Genomic DNA, 20,336 nt, shown 5'->3' with positions numbered 1-20,336 from the left:
TACACCTCCATGCAAAGATGCCAATCTAATTAAGCTGATGGGGTCTCCACAAGTACCAGACCAAATCTGTAAAACCAGGAACAATACCTAGCACATATAGGCACTTAATAAATGCTTATTACCTTCCCTTTCCTCCTCTGTTATCCTTACTTCTTCAGTTAACCAGGAGAAAAACAAAACAAACCCAAAAATAGACGGTTGGCTGAAGGAGCTCTTTAGGTAAGCATTGGTTGGTAAAAGTTGTTCATTACCAAGCCAGCTTGCACACCCTGTGCAAAAATAGCACTGGCTTATCCGGAACAGCTTTGCAAAGTCTTTTCTGAAGCCTGAAGGCTGTATGACCTTTGGAGGTACCTGCAGAGCCCTTCCAGTTTTGATTCCATGACTATGTTTTACTTGGAAACTCAGGGACCTCCTAGACCTCAGTCAGAAGGTTGTGAAAGTTCCTAGTTCTTGGTTAGTTCATTAATTCTTTAAAAGTATGATGAAAAACCGTAAGACTGTCTGACCTTATTAATTGTAAGAAATGCACTCTAAATTTATTGGAGGTCAGACTATTTGAGGGAATAAGGAGTGTTTTTTTAAATTAATAATCACAATCGTCTTTATTGTTCCAAAAAAGAAACCACTCTCTCTATTGTTTCTCTCTGTCTCTCTCTTTTCCCCCTCCCTACACATCCCACCTCATTCTCACTCTCCTTTTGTAAGATTGAATGGTCAATAATTTCACCTGATTTCACTCTCCATCATCTCATATTGATTTTTATATTCTTCTTTGTAAGCTCTTTATTTAACATTTTATGTAAGCATAAAGTGTCATTAAACATAATTATCCTAGCCATTCCCTATTTTTAAAAATAATTTATTTTGATTTATCAACAATTACCTCCATAAGCTGAGTTTTAAATTTTTCTTCCCCTCCTTCCCCAAGATGGTGCACAATCTGATATAGGCTATACATACACATTCCTATTAAACATATTTTCATATTAGTGATGTTGTAAGTAAGAATTAGAACCAATAGGAGGAACCACCAGAAAGAGAAAACAAAACACAACAGAACAAAAAAAAATAGCAAATAGTATGCTTCTATCTGCATTCAAACGCCATGGTTCTTTCTTTGGATGTGGATAACATTTTCCATCATGAGGCCTTTGGAGATGTCTTAGATTCTTGTATTGCTGAGAAGGGCTAAGTCTATCAATATTAGTCATCACACAACATGGCTATTACTGTGTACAACATTCTCTTGGTTCTGCTCACTTCACTCAGCATCAGACCATACAAGTCTTTCCAGGTTTTTCTGAAGTCAGCCTGTTCATCATTTCTTATAGCACAATAATATTCCATTACATTCATATACCACAACTTGTTCAGCCATTCCCCAATTGATGGGCATCCTTTCAATTTCCAGTTCTTTTCCACCACGAAAAAGCTGCTATAAATGTTTTTGCACATGTGGGTCCTTTTCCCATTTGTATGATCTCTTTGGGATATAGCCCTACAAGTTCTATTGCTAGGTCAAAGTGTATGCGTATTTTTATAGCCCTTTGGGCATAGTTCCAAATTGCTCTCCAAAATGGTTGGATCATTTCACAACTCCACCTACAATGCATTAGTGTTCCAATTTTCCCGTATCTTCTCCAACATTTATCATTCTCCTGTTTTGTCATCTTGGCCAATCTGACAGGTATGATGTGGTACCTCAGAGTTGTTTTGATTTGCATTTCTCTAATCAATAGTGATTTAGAGCATTTTTTTCGTATGACCACAGATGCATTCCCTGTTTTTTATAGGCATTATTTCCTTTGGGATATGTCTTTGAGATATGGTATGATAGAAAGAGCATTGGATCTGGAGGCAGAAGATGAGTTCAGATCAGTTTCTGTTGTGAACCATGAGCTCCACGAATCCCACAAACCCCAATTTGAAACAGAGTCTGCTCTGAGAAAGAGAAAAATGAAATTGGGGTACATATGTCCATGATTTAATTTCTTGCAAGCTGGATTGACATGCATTGCCCAGGAGTTCAGTCTAAAACTGAGCCCCCCTAGGGGGGCCAGTTCAAAACTGGGTCAGTTTGGGATTTATATGTCCTTTGAAGAGTAGGTGTTCCCAAGGGGTGCCAATCAACCTCGACTGGTCGACACACTAGGAGGTGGGTCATATCAAAATGAGGTCTTGAGTATGTGCTTTAGATCACTCAGTCCACAGGGGTCAATATTGCCCACCATCAAAACACCACCCCCAGTCTTAGGAGTCTGTCTCCACCCAAACCTTACTAGGATAAAATCAATTCAGGCCTGGGTGGGAGTTTGACCAAGATAAGAAGATTCAGTGCAATCTCATGATCAGAGATGTCCTTCTGAAGAACTTTGATCAGAAGGCTGGTGGGGATTGGAAGGGGAGAGCTCTGAGTCTCCAAGACAGAGATTACCAAGATAAATCATTTTTCACATTCCCCCATCTGATTCTAATGATAGGCGTAGCCTTCTCAATGAATCACTAACTGATAATGGTCAGCATTTCATCCAGGGGTTTTGGGAACTTATAACAATATGGGAGAAGGGAGGAAGAAATTTATTGATATATTGACAAATCAAAAGGGGGCAGTCCCCTTAGTAAGTACAGATACAGAGACCCAAAGGGAAAAAGTAACAATAAACAGTCCATTCAAGGCATCTCATACAGCTATCTGGTTTTCAGGACATCATCCGATGAAGTTTTCTGGTCTGAGTGCTGTTCAAACAGTGTCTAGCAGACCATCTTCTTGTAGAAATCCTCTTTCTTGTGTCCACTCTCATCCAAAATTGATCTTAACACAATTTTAAATTACCTTGCCAATAACCAGGTCAAATATTGAAAGTTAACTCAATCCTTATGTCTCTATTATTATAAGATCAAAATTGGAACCTTGGCCAGTTGTCGTGTTCAAGAAACTCAAATGAGAAAATAAGTAACAGAAAAATTAGAACCCAGTCTTTATACTTGCATTAATCCTAGTTTTTGTGTATTTTGAATTTATATTTTGCATTAATTCATTATTCATTCCCCATCAGGAGAATGAGATTCCACTAAGGAACTAATAATAGACGAGGAGTGTTATTTTTAGAAACCATTAGGTTGCTATTTTTAAACCTGTACTATAAAAGTTTTGCTTTAATTAAAGGAGTATTAATGAGCCTCCAACTCTCTGGCTATTTCTTCCTTCCTCAATTTTTTCCAGTTGCTTCTGGCATTAGGTAATACTTTAACTTCTGGAGAATAAATTTTCTTTCTTTCTTTTTTTGTGCAAAAATATTTAATTTATTTACTTTTAGTTTTCAACATTCACTTCCACAAGATTTTGAGTCCCAAATTTTCTCCCTATCTCTTCCTTCCCCCCACCCCAAGACGGCAGCGTGCATTCTGAATACCCCTTGCCCTGATCTGTCTTCCCTTCTATTACCACCCCCCGCCCTTGTATTTTCCTGTAGGGCAGAATAGATTTCTATACCCCATTGCCTGTGTAGCTTATTTCCCAGTTGCACGTGAAAACAATCTTTTAACATGTGTTTTTAAAACTTTGGGTTCCGAATTTTCTCCTTTCCTCCCTGCCCACTCACCCTCATTGAGAAGGCAAACAACTCAATACAGGTTATCCATGTGTAGTCGTGCAAAACACTCCCATAATAGCCAGGTTGTGAAAAACTAACTATATTTCCCTTCATCCTATCGCACCCCCCCATCTGTCCTATTCTCTCCTTTGACCCTGTCCCTCCTCAAAAGTATTTGCTTCTGATTACCCCCTCTCCCAATCTGCCCTCCCTTCTATCATCGCCCCTCCTTTATCTCCTTCCCCCCCTATTTTCCTGTAGGGTAAGATAGATTTCCCTACCCAACTGAGTGTGTATGTTATTCCCTCCTTAAGACAAATCCAATGAGAGTAAGATTCACTCATTCCCTCTGACCCTTCTTCCCCTCCATGATAAAAGCTTTTTCCTCCCTTTTTTATGTGAGATAATTTACCCCATTCTATCTTTCCCTTTCGGAGAATAAATTTTCATTCTAGATACTGTTTACTGCAAAAAATAACCACAAATTAACATACCTATAACAAAATCAAACAAAATTTAGTAAAGTTCTTGTTAAAGAGTATGAGCCCTGAGGGATTCTGTTTAGTAAATGTATTGGCCTGCCACTCTTGGGTAGCAAAAGAAATAGTAAGAGTACAAAGGTATGAATGCTTGAATTAATCATGTAGCGAATTGCTTGTAGCTGGATCCATCTGAATTTAGAGGCACAACAATACTTTCCATCCCCATTACCAGCAGTCACTATTTTTTGTATGGGCCTATGTTTATTAGCAATTTGCTAGTGTGATACAAGTCCAAGAAAGGAACACATCTATGCAGTGCGTCCATTTGTTGTCATACACAGGATCCTGTAATTCTACACAATGACTGTTACAATTTTAGAACTGAAAAGGTCATCTAGTACAAACCTCTTCATTTTACGGATAAAAGGATAGAAGCCTAGAAATATTGTTTCTTCAATGTATCATAGATTTAGAGCTGAAACTTAAAGGTTATCTAGTCCAATCCACTAATTTTAGTGGAAGAGGAAGCTGAGGCTCATGTAGCTTCAGTGACTTTCCCAAGGACACAGATGGCAGAGGTGAGTTTCAAGCCTAGGAATTTGGACTCCAAATTCAGCATCACTTGAGAGGCAGTATGGTGTAGTGGAGAGAGCCCTGGCTTTTGGGTCAGGAGACCTAGATTGTGATGTTGGCTTTGACACTTACTGGCTAGGTGACCGTGAGCAAGGCATTAAAACTTCTTGGCCTCAGTTTCTTCATTTGTGAAAAGGGAAGATAATACTTCTGCTGCCTTCCTGAGAGTGTTGTGAATACTTGCAAAGTATCATAGAAAGGTGAGCTGTAATTTCTATATCAAGATCACATAGCTCGGTCTAGAATCAAGGGCTTCAAACTCTTAGCTCAGTACTTTAAGGGAATCATAGTAAGTGTGTCATAGTAAAATACCAAAGATGAGATTTGTACTCAGGTTTTTAGAATCTAGATCTAGATCTAAATCTAGATTTTTCCCACTGTATCACATTGCCTCTCATACTACATGAGGTAATCTCAAGCCTTGGACTGGCTCATTCAAGAATATCTTGATGGAAGAGGGGCCTATGGAAACAAAGCATCCTTTGAGAAGCAGCAGAATATATTCTATTTGTTTCTGGCAACTAGGACTGTTTGTAAATGTAGTCATATGAAGGACTGTAGTGTGAAAATCTTCAATGAGCAGGTGTGAAAAGCAACAACACTCTATGTCAGCTCATGCTGGCTTTGGTTTTCTGACACCAGATTTGAAAAAACCTTTTTTTTCACAGAAATTTTTATGTTATCTCATTCCTGGGATGTCTGTGAACAGCTGCTACATATATTAAAAATTATATATATGTATATATGTACACACATACATACATATGTGTGTATGTGTGTGTGTGTGTATGTACCCTATAACTTTGCTCACCTACACTCCTCTCACAGCTGTGACTTAGAGCTTTGACTCCAAATTAAACCTCAATTAAACAGGGCAGGGTGATGATGCCAATCTGAGGAGAATTTAATTTTTTATCCTTTCATAGTTTTATTTTTATTTGACTCTGACCATACTCATATCCAGTTCATTCTTCCATTTAGTTATTTGTCCATAAAATGTTTTAACTGATCCGATTTTTTTTCATTCCTCTATGTCTTCTGCTCCTCAGATACTGTGACCTTTTTCTTCCTCCAAGTCTGATAGTTCATTCCTTTCCTTTCAACTCATATTAGCTTCTTTGTGCAAAGCTCAATCATCAATGTGATACAGCATTCCTAAAAGCTAATGTAATCTTAAAATTGCATTAGTGAAAGCCTCCAGGCTTCTAGTTTAGGACTTGAGATGAGATAGACCTGCTGTTTGTTGTTGTTGTTGTTGTTGTTGTTTTTTAGTGAGGCAATTGGGGTTAAGTGACTTGCCCAGGGTCACCCAGCTAGTGTCAAGTGTCTGAGGCCACATTTGAACTCAGGTCCTTCTGATTCCAAGGCTGGAGCTCTATCCACTGTGCCACCTCACAGCCCCAGGCCTACTGTTTTTTGCTGTGATCAGACAGCATCTGGAATGAAGTGTTTAGTTTTAGGTGCCATATTTTGTTTTTATTTCACATTATTGGTTTGTAGAGAAGAGTTACCAGGATGTCCAGGGGGCCTCAAAGTTATGCCATACAAGAAATCGTCAAGTTTAGCTTGGAGAAAAGAGAGAAAAAACAGCTATCTTCAATTTATTTGAAGGTTGTCATGTGGAAAAGAGATTAATCTTCTCTATTTGGCCCTGGAAGACAAAATGAGGACAAGTACATGGAAATTATAGGGAAGCCAACTTAGAATCAGTATGGGAAGAAGTTCCTAATAATTAGAACTGGACTAGGCTTCATTTGTTGGGGGTGGGGCTCCTGTCATTGAAGCTATTTAAAAGAAGATGATCAGTTCTTGTGGTGGCTCTGGTAGGGGTTGGGCTACATGAACCCTGAGTTCTCTGTGAGTCTAAGTCTAGAAAAAAAACATTCTTCTCTCCAAAATGTGAAAAATAGAGATTGGCCTAGAGGGAAGGGGGCCACTTGCCAGATCCTCCAGTTTCCCTTTTTCAAAACTGGAAGCTCATCCAGTGATAGATTTTAGTATGTGACCAATCATAGTACTTTTTCCTCAGCAGTGAAGAGTAATGGGAAGAGCACTGAATGTAAAATCAGAAGGTCTGGGTTTGAATGCTGCTGCTACCACTCAGCAGTTGTGTGAACATGGGTGAGCTAGTCACCTATCCTCTCTTCAGGTTTCTCGTCTATTAAATGTGGATACTAATACTTATACTATCCAACTATATGGAGTTGTTGTGAGGAAAATGCTTTTTAACTTGTTAGGCATTGTATAAATGTGACCTTTTTATTCTATTCCTGGTTTTCTTTTTATTGGTAATTTTCATTGAGTTACAACCATGGTGGAAACTTGAAAGAGAATTAGACATTCCTCTCCTTTGTCAGTGAGTTCAGTATCTAGTTCACTGTCTCCTTCATCCTAACTCCTGCCATCATATTAGGGTACTTCAAAATACATGTTGTTTTCCCCCAAATATAGTTGCATTGAAAGTTCCTCTTTCCCTCTTAACTATATACAGGTATGTTTATATTCTGTGCATACAGATCCAGCAATACCACTGCTAGATATTTATATCCCAAAGACATCCAAAAAAAGAAAAAAGGACCTACCTGTACAAAAATATTTATAGCAGCTCTTTTTTTGTGGTGGTTAAGAATTGGAAATCCAAGGGGTGCCCATCAGTTGGGGAATGTCTAAACAAGCTGTGGTATAGTATTGTAATGGAATATTATTGTGCTATAAGAAATGACAAGCAGGATGATTTCAGATCCACCTGAAAAGACTTACATGAACTGATGTATAGTGAAGTGAATAGAACCATTTTAAGAGCAATATTGTTCATTGAAGAACTGTGAATGACTTAGCTATTCTCAGCAACACAATGATCCAAGACAATCCCAAAGCACTAATGATGAAGCATACTATCTGCTTCCAGAGAAAGAACTGATATTCTTTAACTACACACTGAAGCATGAAATTTTTTACTCTCATTATTTTTCTTTTATTCTAGTCTTTTTATAGAAAATGACTAATACGGAAATGTTTTACATGATTGCACATGTATAATCTATATCTGATTGCTTACTATTTCAGGGAGGGAGGAAGGGAAGAGAGGGAAAGAGGGATAGAATTTGGAACTCAAAATTTTTTAAAATGTTAAAAATTGTTTTAGCATGTAATTGATGGGGTAATTAAAATGTATATTAAAAATATATACCTTGGGCCTCAAGAAAAGCCAGATTCCACCAACTTCCATGATGATCCCCAGAACATCATGTACTGCTTTTAAACTCAAGCTGCTAACATTGGTCCTACCTACCAGTAATATGGAAACTCATTAGCTAGTGGTACTATTCTGGTTTTGTCAGTCTTATTTCCCTCATTTGGGCATCTAGACAGTGATTAGAAAAGTCACCTAATTTGGCTCAGGACTGAGCAAGACAAGCTACTGCCTTAGAAAACATTAAGACAGTGGTATAGCAAGCTTTATGACCTTGAGAGTCCCATGACTCTGGAAATGTGTGCATCTGTACAAGGGTCAGAACCTATTGAGCTGGAGATTCCCTGAGGCAAGCACTAGATTACAACCCATTGCACAGCTAGCACCCATCCACACAAATCACTAGCATTTTTGTATATTACCAATAAAATCCAGCAAGGATAGTCGGAAAGAAGTTCCATTTAAAATAACTACAAACAGTATAAAATACTTTGGAGTATACCTACCAAGACATACCCAGGAACTATATGGACACAATTTTCTTCACACAAATAAAAATCTGAAAAATTGGAGAAATATTCATTGTTCATGGGCAGGCCAAGCCAATAGCCAAAACCATTGCCAAAAATGACAATCCTACCTAAATTAATTTACCTGTTCAGTGCTATACAAATCAATCAAAAAATTACTTTATAGAACTAGAAAAGATTTAACAAATTCATCTGCAGGTCAAGAAAATCAAGGAAATCAATGGGAAAAAATGGGAAGGAAGGGGGCCTAGCAGTACAAGATCCCAAACTGTGGTACAAAGCTGTAATCATCAAAACAATTTGGTACTGGGTAAGAAACAGAGAGATTGATTAATGGAACAGATTAAGTGTACAATATACAGAAGCAAATGAGCACAGTAATCCAGTATTTGATAAACCCAAAGACCCTAGCTGGGATGCCCAATGGCGAAGAGCCCACTATCTGACAAAAACCTGTTGGGAAAATTTTAAAAACAGTCTGGCAGAAACTAGAAATAGATCTACATTTCAGACCATATACCAAGATATGCTCCAAATGGGAGTGTGAATTAGACATAAATGATGATGTCATAAGCAAATTAGTGGAGCAGGGAAGAAAATACCTGTCAGATCCATGGATAAGGAAAGAGATAGAGAAGTTCATGTGAGGTAAAATAGATAATTTTGATTGATTAAATAAAATTAAAAAATTTTTACACTAACAAAAAAAAAGAAAAGCAGGAAATGGAAAAAAATCATTGCAGTAAATTTCTCTGACAAAGATCTCATTTTTAGACATATAAGGGACTGAGTCAAATTTACAATAATAAGAGTCATTTCCCAATTGACTAATAGTCAAAGAACATGGAGATGATTTTCAGAAGAAGAAATCCCAAGCTATCAACAGCCACATGAAAAAATACTGTAAATCACTAATAAGTAGAGAAATGGGTATTAAAACAACTCTGAAGTACCATGTCATATCCATCAAAATGGCTAAGATGACAGAAAAGGAAAATGACAAATGCTGGAGGGGATGTGAGAAAACAGGAACACTAATAATGCACTGTTGGTGGAACTGTGAACTACTCCAACCATTCTGAAAAGAAATTTGGAACTATGCCCAAAAAGCTATTAAACCATGTATATACTCTTTGACCCAGCAATAACCTTTACAAGGCTATGCCCCAAAGAGGTCAAAGAAAAAGGGAAAGGCTCCATACATATAAAAATATTTATAGCACCTCTTTTTGTGGTGGCAAAGAATTGGAAGCTGAGGGGATGCCCATCAATTTGGGAATGGCTAAACAAGTTATGGTATATGAATATGATGGAATACTATTGTGCTATAAGAAATCGTGAAGAGGATGGGTTCAGAAAAATGTGTGAAGACCTATATGAACTGCTGCAAAGTGAAGTGAGCAGAACCAGGAGAGCAATCTATGCAGTAATGGCAATATTGTAAAGATAATGAACTTTGAAAGACTTAGTAATTCTGATCAAGTCAATACTCTACCACAATTCCAAAGACTCATGATATCACAGGCCGTCCTCTTTTAGATAGAGAACTGATGAACTCAAAGTCCAGACTGAAGCATACTTTCTCTTTTTTTTGGGGGGGGGAACAGAGGGGACATGGCTAATGTGGAATTTTGTTTTCCATGACTGTACATATTTTTCATAGATTTTGTTTTTCTTGTCTTATCTCCTGGGGGAGGGGAGAGAGATAATTTGGAAGTTAAAAAAAAAGAATTAAAAGGTCTCTGTTCTTTAAAAAAAATTAAAATGAAATTATGTTTTTAAAAAAGACAGCTGCTAGCAACTGACTGGGCCCTTGTCATATAGCTTAGCATGAAGAGATAGTTGAAAAATTGAATGGACTTTTTAAAGAATAGCTTTGTTTACTCTCTTCCACACCCCAGAAACTGACTGCCCATCTCACTGAAGTAGGAGCTGCTCTACACCATTATCAGCTCACCAAGAGACTTCAAAGCAGAGACTTTTGAGGAATAGCCCCTGGACTGAAGGTGTGAACATAAAGGAGGCTCTTCTCATAGGCATAATACCAATACGTACTTTGCTGGTTAAATTTTAGAGGCTACTGCTTTAGAGGTGGCTAGATTGGATTTAGCAGCCCCTAAAATTGGAGATATTTCCTCACCAGCCACATGAGAAATGCTCCTCCCTTTAAAAATCTCAGTCCTTCTAGGGGGTGGTTTGTGGTAGGGAGAATAGTTAACCCAAACTATATGGGGGAAGTGAAACTATTGCTGTACTACCAGGGGGCTGAGGGATTTAAGTGGAAGTAATATAGACCATTCTAGTTGATTTTTCTGTCAAGTCCTGGGGTGAGAGATTGGAAAGTACTGAAGTTTGGTTTCATTCCCACCACTAGAGGAAGGATATCCCAAGGAGAGGGAGGTAATCACACATAGTAAAATGGAATGGATGGCTGAGTAGGAAGGATGAGATCATAGCTTGTACCTAGAAGACAAACTTCTGACAAGAGGCATGTGCTCCCTGTCTCCCATACAGGGGGTCATTTCTCTTTTGATTTATCAAGACCTTAACCCAACTTGTGCTACTACTGAGAGCAGAGACAAGATTCTGGAAGAGAGAGACAAAAGGAGCCTAGTCCATTGCAATTGCTATTGCTAGCCTTCCCCCCCCCCCCATTATTCCTATATCCTTGGATGGTTATCAGTAAAGGTGAGCATTCAAAGACTGAATCACAATTCACAAAGCACACTGATAAGCTGGAGAGCATATAGTAAAGAATGTTCAAGCTGGCAAAAGGCCTAGAGATCACACCTTATCATAGGATTACAGGTTTGGAGCTAAAAGAGACCTCAGAAATTGTTTAATCCAGCCCCTTCATTTTACAGATAAGGAACGTAAGAGGCTCAGGGAGGTTAAAGTAATTTGTTCGAGGCAAGAGGGAAATAACAAATATTTATTAAACACCTACTATGTGCCAGGCACTGTGCTAAGCATTTACAAATATAATCTCATTTGATCCTTGCCACAATACTGTGAGATAGGTGCTATGATTATTCCCAGTTTACAGTTGAGGAAATTGAGGCAGAAAGAGGTTAAGTGACTTGCCCAGGGTCACAAAGCTGGGGCCATATATGAACTGATATTCCTTACTCTAGGCCTGGCGCTGTATCCACTGAGTCACCTGACTGCCTCCAGTCAGTAAGTGATAAATGCCCTCTCAATGGTGGCATAGAAATAACTTAGTTCAATGATCATCTGATTATCAAAATTAATGTAATCATTAAACAGGGAGCTATATGTTTGCCAGAAGCGTTAACCACTGTCATGAAGGATGTCCAATGGAGAGTCCACATGAAAGACAGATTTCCTGTAGATAATGGAATCTTCCAGATGTTCCTGTTTGCAGATGACTGTGCTAATGATATTGAGCCCCAGAATACTACAGAGAAATCTTCTCAATGAAATGCAAAACCACTCAAAAAGCCTAACAGTCCACTACTACATGGACAAAGAATGCCTATCGTCTAGACTATGTAGCTGGATGGACAACTCATTGAGATGATTTATCAGTACACATATTTTGGAAAGACACTGCAGGTGGACAATGTCCAGAATTAAGTAAGTGGAAAAGAACAAACTGGATCACATTTTTAAAAATTTAAATTCTATTTTTGTTTTCAGTTCCACTTTTACTCCCTCTCTCCACCCCCCACAACCCACTGAGAAGGCAAGAAATATGATACCAATTATAAAGTCACACACATAAAAATGTCTTCGTTAGCCATTTTCCAAATACAAGAAAAATAAAGGGAAAAAAAAGCTTCATTCTGCACTGTGAGTCAATCAACTCTTTGTGTGGAGGTGGATAACATCTTATACCATGAATCCTTTGGAGCTGTAATGGATCGTTGTATTTTTCAGAGTTAGTAAGTTTTTCATTCCTTAAAATATAGCTGTTACTGTGTAGATTGTTCTATTTCTGCTCACTTCACTTTGCACCAATTCATATACGTCTTTCCAGGTTGTTCTGAAACCATCCTCTTAATAATTTCTTACAGCCTAATAGTATTCCATTACATTCATAAGCCATAACTTATTCAGCCATTTCCTAATTGATGGGCATTCCCTCAGCTTCCAACTCTTTGCTACCACAAAAAGAGTGGCAATATATTTTTATACATAAGGGTTTTTTTCCATTTTGTTCAATCTTTTTGGGGCATAGCACTAGTAGAGGTTATTGCTGGGTCAAAGGGTATGTGCAATCTTACAGCTCTTTGGGCATAGTTCCAAATTGTTCTCCATAATTATTGGACCAAAAATGCATTCTTGTACCTATTTTCCCTCCTCTTCTCCAGCATTTGTCATTTTCCTTTCAAGCCATCTTAACCAATCTGATGGGTATGAAGTGATACCTCAAAGTTGTTTTAATTTCCATTTAATTATTAGTTATTTAGAGCATTTTTCTATATGGCTATTTGTATTTTAATTTATTCCTCTGAAAACTGCCTGTCCATATCCTTTGACCATTTTTAAAGTGGGTGATAACTCCTATTTTTATAAATTTGTTCAGTAATCCATATGTATACACACATACATGTGAGAAATGAGACATTTGTCCGAGAAACTTGCTGCAATTTCCCACGTCCATTCCCAGTTTCTTCCTTTTCTTCTAATTTTGACTGCACTGGATTTGTTCATGAAAAAAAAAATTTTATGTAATAAAAATTATCCATTTTATGTCCTGTGAATCTTTATCTGTTATTTGGTCATGAATTCTTCCCCTGTCCGTAGATCTGACAGGTGATTTCTTTTATGCTCCTCTAATTTGCTTATAATTAAGGATATAACCCTTTTTGTATACATGATGTACCCATTTTGAGCTTATCTTGGTATATGTTATAAGATGTTTGCTATGCCTAGTTTCTACCAGATTACCTTCCAGTTTCCCAGCAGTTTTTGTCAAACAGTTCTTGCTGGGATTTTCCACTTTATGAAACACTAGGCTACTGTGCTCATATATTTCTGTATCTCACATACCTTATGTATTCTATTTCATATTCAGTACCAAATTGTTTTGATGATTACAACTTTGTAGCATAATTTGAGATCTGGTACTGCTAGGCCCTCTTCCCACTTTTTTTTCATTGATTCCCTTGATATTCTTGACCTTCTGTTTTTCCAGATGAATTTTATAATTTTTTTTAGCTCAGTAAAATAATTCTTTGATAGTTTGTTTGGTATGCCACTGAGTAAGTAATTTAGGTAGAATTGTCATTTTTTTTATATCTGCTCTCTGTCTCTCCATATATGTGTTATATATATTATACATATAGCCAAGAGCAATCTAAATTTCTCCAATTATTTAGATGTCTTTATTTCTGTGAAGAATGTTTTGTAATTTTGTTCTTATAATTCCTATGTGTAACTTGGCAAGTAGACCACCCAAGTATTTTCTACTGCCTGCAGTTATTTTGAATGAAATTTCTCTTTCTATCTCTTCCTGCTGGGTTTTGGTGGTAATATAAGAAATGTTAATGATTTCTGTGGGTTTGTTTTATATCCTGCAACTTTGCTAAAGTTGTTAATTGTTTTGACTAGTTTTTCAGTTGACTCTCTAGGGTTCTCTAACTATACCATCATATCAGCTGCAAAAAGTGAAAATTTTATTTCTCTATTGCCTATGCTTATTCCTTCAATTTTTTTGTCTTGTCTTATTACTATAGCTAGAATTTCTAGTACAATTTTGCTCCAATCTTGCATCTTGGTATAAATCCAACCTAGTCATAATGTATGATCTTTGTGATACATTGCTGTAATCTCCTTGCTAGCATTTTACTTACAAATTTTATATCAATATTAATTAGAGAAATTGATCTATAGTTTCTCTGTCTTAGGTCTCCCTAGTTTAAATATCAAAACCATATTTGTGTCATTCTTTCTATGGTAGGACTACTTATTTTTCCAAATGGTTTATATGGTATTGAAATGAGTTGTTCTTTAAATGTTTGGTAGACTTGCTTGTTAATCTATCAAGTCCTGAGATTTTTTTTTTCCTTAGGGATTTAATTTGTGGTTTGTCCAATTTCTTTTTTAAAGATAGGATTATTTAAGTATTCTATTTCATTTTCTGGACAATTCATATTTCTTTAATCTCATCAGTTTATATTTTGTAAATATTCACTCCTTTTATTTACATTGTCAGTTCTATTGGCATAAAATTGGGCAAAATAGCTCCTAATAATTGTTTTAATTTCATTTTCATTGGTTGTACATTCTCCCTTTCCAGTTTTGATACTGCTAATTTGGTTTTCTTTGTTATTTTTAAAAAAATTAAATTGGTCAATGGTTTATCTATTTTATTTTTCATAAAACCAGCACCTAGTTTTATTTATTAGTTCTATGGGTTTTTAATTTTTAATTTTATTGATCTCTCCTTTGTTTTTCTGAATTTCTATTATTGTGCTTAACTGGGGATTTAAAATTCATTCTTTATATATTTTTAGATGCATGCCCAATTTGCTGATCTGTTCTTTCTCTCTTTTATTGATTTAAGCATTTAGAGATATACATTTTCTCCTAAGTACTGCTTCGTCTGCATCCCATAAATTTTGGTATGTTGTCTCATTTTGCCATTATCTTTAATGAAATTTTTTATTGTTTCTATGATTTGTTCTTTGACCCAATCATTCTTAGGATTAGATTATTTAGTTTCCAATTAGTTTTTAAATCTATGCTTTAAAGAGCATTTCTCAAAAGTAATTTTTATTGTATTATGGCCTGAAAATGATGATTTAATATTTCTTCTTTTCTGCATTTGTTTGTGAGATTTGTATGTTCTAATACATGGTCAATTTATGTGATGATATGCTATGCAGCTGAGAACAGATATACTCCTTTCTATTCCCATGCAATATTTTCCAGAAGTTTATCATATCTAATTTTTCTAAAATTCTATTAATCTCTTTAACTTTTTTCTTGTTAATTTTATGGTTAGATTTTACCATGTTTGAGATGGGATAAATTGAGGTATATTTTCTTTTGTCTCCTTTATTTCAATGAACTTTTCCTTCAAAAATTTAGATGCTATGCCGTTTGGTGCCTATATATTCAGCATTGATGTTAATTCATTGTCTCTATTACCTTTTAGCAAAATGTAATTTTCCTGTTTACCTTTTTTAATTAGATCTATTTTTGCTTTTGCTTTGTCTGAGATCTTGACTGACACCCCTGGTTGTTGTTTTTTTTTTTTGTTTTTGTTTTTTTACTTCAGCAGATTCTACTATAGTCCCTTGTTTTAATTCTGGATGTCTTTATGTTTCAAGTGTGTTTCTTGTAAATAAATTACTGTTAGATTCTGGTTTCTAATCCTTTCTGCTATCCTCTTCTGTTCTGTGGGTAAGTTCATTCCATTCACATTTATACTTATGACTGCTAACTGTGTTTCTCCCTCCATCCTATTCTCTAACTCTAATTCATCCTAACTCATCCTTGCGTGCCTCTTTTATGTGAGGTTATTTTCTCCATTCTTCCTTTCCCCCATTCCAATGTATTTTTCTTTCTCACTCTTCCCTTCTTCATTTGAGGTCATCCCAATATAATATACTCACACCTAAGTAGACTCCTAACTGCACTAATGATGATAAAGTTCTTAGGGGTAACGTGTATCATCTTCCCATGTAGGAATGTAAACAGTTTAACCTTATTGAATCCCTTATGATTTTTCACTCATATTTACCTTTTTATGTTTCTCATGAGCCTTGTATTTGAATGTCAAATTTCCTACTCAGCTCTGGTATTTTCATCAGGGAAATCTGAAAGATCTCTATTTCATTAAATAACCATTTTACCTCAAAGGATTATACACAGTTTTGCTGGGCAGGTTATTTTTAAGTTGTAATTGAGCTCCTTTGTCTTCTGGAATATCGTATTACAAGCTCTCTGCTCCTTTATCATGGTAACTACTAAATCTTTTGTGATCCTGACTGTGGTTCTATGGCATTTGAATTGTTTCTTTCTAGTTGCTTTCAGTATTTTCTCCTTGATCTAGGAGTTTTGGGTTTTGGCTATAAAATTTCTGGGAGTTTTCATTTTGACATCTCTTTCAGGAGATGATTGGGAGATTCTATTGATTTTTATGTTGCCTTCTGATTCTCTATCTGTTGGGACAGTTTTCCTTTATAATTTCTTGAAAAGTGATGTCTAGGCTCTTTTTTTGATCATGGCTTTCAGGTAGTCAAATAATTCTTAAATTATCTCTTCTTGATCTGTTTTCTAGGTCAGTTGTTTTTCCCATGGGATATTTGCCTTTATAAACTGAAAAGGGGTCTATGAGAAGGAAACACATACCTGCCTCCACCATCACCTGGGCCCATACTCTCTTGTAGATAATGGGGATAGATATTCCCAATGACAGAAGTGGAGAGGTGACTAGAAATTAGAAATGCCTTTTGGGAAGGCTGAAGTACAACTTTCAAAGCTTTATTTAAGAGAATTAATTGTTTAGATGAATTAGAAGCAAGATCACCAAAGAAAATGAGAAAGAAACCATGTGTCTGTAAGCTTTTAATTCTGGGCTTTAAATTTTAAAGTGCAGGTGCCGAATACCCCTAGAAAATTGAGGTTTTGATTTTGTGATCATAAATCCAGATTTGATTTGGTTGTGATTTGTCCTGTAACTAAATTATGCTGTGGTGAAATGTGTTCCCCTATTAATTATGGCATCAAACTCTAGAAAAATTTATTAGCTCTGTGATCTTAAGCGAGTCATCTCTGTTTCTCTCATTTTCCTAATGTGTACAGAGGAAAACTGCAGAATGTGGTTATTTTTAATTTATAAGTAAAAAATAAATGAAATGCAACTTCTAGGGAAACATGAGAAATCAATAATATTCAGCGCCTAAGTTGTGGTTAGTGAAATTTTGTTATTTGAGATAAAAACTCTTGGGACTATAATTTACTATTGTTTTGAATTTTGATTATGGGGATGACTGAATTGTCATGAAGTCAATGGTAGAGAATAGTATGTGCTGCAATCTGAGAACTGCTACAGGTAGATATCTGCCCCCGGGGAAAGTTGAGGGGATGATCTTGGCATAGGTAGAAACTCCTTGACTCATTTTCCCCATTGTAATATTCCTTTTCCCAACAGGAAATTTCCCTACCTGGTTAATCCTGACCTAGCGTGACTATATATGATTGGCAGTTACATATGACTCATGCCTGGAGTCAAACAGAGGTAGGGGAGTTTTCCCCCTGTTATATTAAGTTAGTCTGTTCCCTTAAGGGACCAAGTCTTGACATTGTTATAATTATTCCCCTCTTCCTTTCATTGCAAGTTTTTATAATCAGTGCAGGTGAGCAGTAGAAGTTTTGCAAGTACAATACTAAATTTATTATTTAATTGAATGCTACTGGAACATCTCTGATTTACTTATAATAAGATGCAAATATGAAAACTATTACAATCAAATTATGATATAGAGAGGATATCCTCCTAAAGGGGGAATTGGATAAAATAGTAAGACAAAGATGTAATGCAAAATTTTTCTCTAATTAAATGAAATAGTAAATTTTGGGAAAGTTACACTGTTTTCTCTAAGAACAACATATATGTACATATATACATAGAGATAGATAGATAGACAGACAGACAGACAGACAGACAGACAGATAGATAGATAGATAGATAGATAGATAGATAGATAGATAGATAGATAGATAGATAGATAGGATTAGCTTCCAAATGCATGTAGCATGGAAATTCAGGCTTTGAGCGTGTTTTAGTAATAAGTTCTCAAAACTGGATTGAGGATTTTACATTGTAAAGAAAGTGAAATTATTTTCTCATTTTAAAGTGTCTGATAATTTTAAAAAACAGAAGAGTTTGTTTTATGAGTTAGACCCTATGACTTTTTTTTGAATTATGAGGAATTTATTACTAGATAATAATTTAGAGATCATTTAATCCAAACTTTAAAAAAATTATTTATTTTTAGTTTTCAACATTCACTTCCGTAAGCTTTTGAGTTTTAGAGTTTCTTCCCCTCCTTCTCCACCTCTGTCCCAAGACGGCATCTGATATAGGCTCTACGTATACATTCCTATTAAGCGTATTTTCCCATTAGTCATGTTGTAAAGAAGAATTAGAACCAATAGGAGGAACCACAAAGAAGAAGAAACAAAACAAAACAGAAGGAAAAAAAAAGAGCAAATAGTATGCTTCAATCTGCATTCAAACTCCACAATTCTTTCTCTGGATGTGGATAATATTTTCCATCATGAGACTTTTGGAGATGTCTTAGATCCTTGCATTGCTGAGAAAAGCTAAATGTATCAAAGACAAATTTTTTTTTAAGATTCTTGTATCAGGGTTTAGGTAAAGATAAAAACACCGAGTGGTATGTAAAAACTGAAATTCTCAAGTTTCATATTTGAAGAACCAAATTTAAGTGATTCTACTCAAATGTATTGTCTTGTTACTGGCAGATATTAGCAGAGTTAACCTAGGAAATCTCCACAAGTGACTTGGAACCAGAGAAGCAGACCCCCCTTCAGAGCTGTCCTAAAAATGTGGCTTATTCCAGAATGACCAAGAGAAGATATCTCCAGGGGCCAGATAACTGCATGGAACACCTGAGATTCAAGACAAGATGAAATGATTAAATGGACATTGGAAGTGGATTACTAGGATATGAGCTTGATATTATTTATTTATGATGATATTGCTTTGGCCTTTCATTTCATGGTCTTTATATTTGTTGAGTTTTCTTGGTTACCTTGGTGACATACAAATCTCCCCTGTCAAAATTAGTCTATTGTGATCGCTCTAAGTTGTTTGATCTGTAATCTAACTTAAGCAATTCTGATTAGGAATATAAGAAAACTTTATAAATTTGGTTTATAGATTAGTAATCCCTGGTGGGAATGAGCTGGCCCCTCCCCCATGAATCAAAAGGGGGAATTGAGGGAATTAAAACAGCAAATGGTATTGGGAATTGTGTGATTCACACTGATTCCATCTTGTGACTCAATTCTGGAGCTAACTCATTTCTCTTTCTTTTCAGTTATACATCTAGTCCAATTTCTACCTTGTGAGAAAATTTTAATTGTGGAAATTGTGAGAAAGCTTTATTGCATTGTTTGAACCTAGCCCTGCATAGCTAAGAAGATACCTCTACTTGCTGCTTAGAGACCCTTAACTAAGGACCTACATTATGCTGACCAGAAACCTAGTCAGATCTGAAGATTGATGCAAGGAGTTTTCTCACAATTATACATCTCAAGCAGCTTATCTGTCTTATCTGAAAACTGGCCCTTCTGGTTAATAAGTTAGCATTCCCATGTTCCTTTGATTGAATATAGACACTTGCAGGGAGTGGGACATCTCTTTTTCTGATTTCAGGAAACTGCACCTGTTTGCTCATCCATTCCCAACTTGGGAAATCCCTAATCTTTCTTCCAATCAGAAATCAGATTACCTAATTTTGTATCTTGGTTAATTGTTTTCTTTTAATTAATTGGTCTTATTTGATTAGTTGCTTTCAAATACATAAAAATATGTTGCCCACTGTATTCAGAGTCCAGTACCAAAGCTGAGGAAAACCTGGTCCCAATTTGTTAGGCAATCAGCATGCATTGCTTAATAAATTGATATGCTCAGAAGCTTGAACCTTTGTTTCCTCAATCATTTCATCTTTTACCTGCCACAGTATAAAGGCAGTTACACAGATACCACAGGCAAACATTTTTATACTGAAATATGCTGCCTCAAATCACTTAAATAATAAAACAAATTATGTTTGTTTTCTCTTTGCCTGTTTTTCCCCCCCTCTGCTATTCAGTTATGTATGAAAGGTTACATTCAGGAAAAGTTTGGTTTACAGGGAAATGAGACTCTTGAAAGACCCTTTAAGCTTTCTCATCC

General features: G+C 36.0%; 1 protein-coding gene across 1 annotated transcript in view; it reads left to right on the top strand.

The window, feature by feature from the left end:
• Positions 1 to 20,061, top strand: part of CHAF1B (chromatin assembly factor 1 subunit B) — a 94,086-nt gene extending 74,025 nt beyond the window's left edge. Inside the window, exon 14 of the mRNA XM_020995978.2 lies at positions 18,899 to 20,061. Within this exon, the coding sequence (XP_020851637.1) occupies positions 18,899 to 18,936 (38 nt within the window). The 3' untranslated portion in view covers positions 18,937 to 20,061. The remainder of the gene's footprint in view (positions 1 to 18,898) is intronic.
• The last annotated feature ends 275 nt before the right edge of the window (positions 20,062 to 20,336 follow it).

Source organism: Phascolarctos cinereus, unplaced genomic scaffold (assembly GCF_003287225.1).
Source record: "Phascolarctos cinereus isolate Bilbo 61053 unplaced genomic scaffold, phaCin_HiC Scaffold_726;HRSCAF=1367, whole genome shotgun sequence".
Classification (NCBI taxonomy): domain Eukaryota; kingdom Metazoa; phylum Chordata; class Mammalia; order Diprotodontia; family Phascolarctidae; genus Phascolarctos; species Phascolarctos cinereus.
The sequence above is the reverse complement of the archived record's forward strand: the minus strand, read 5'-3'. Positions and strand labels throughout refer to the sequence as shown.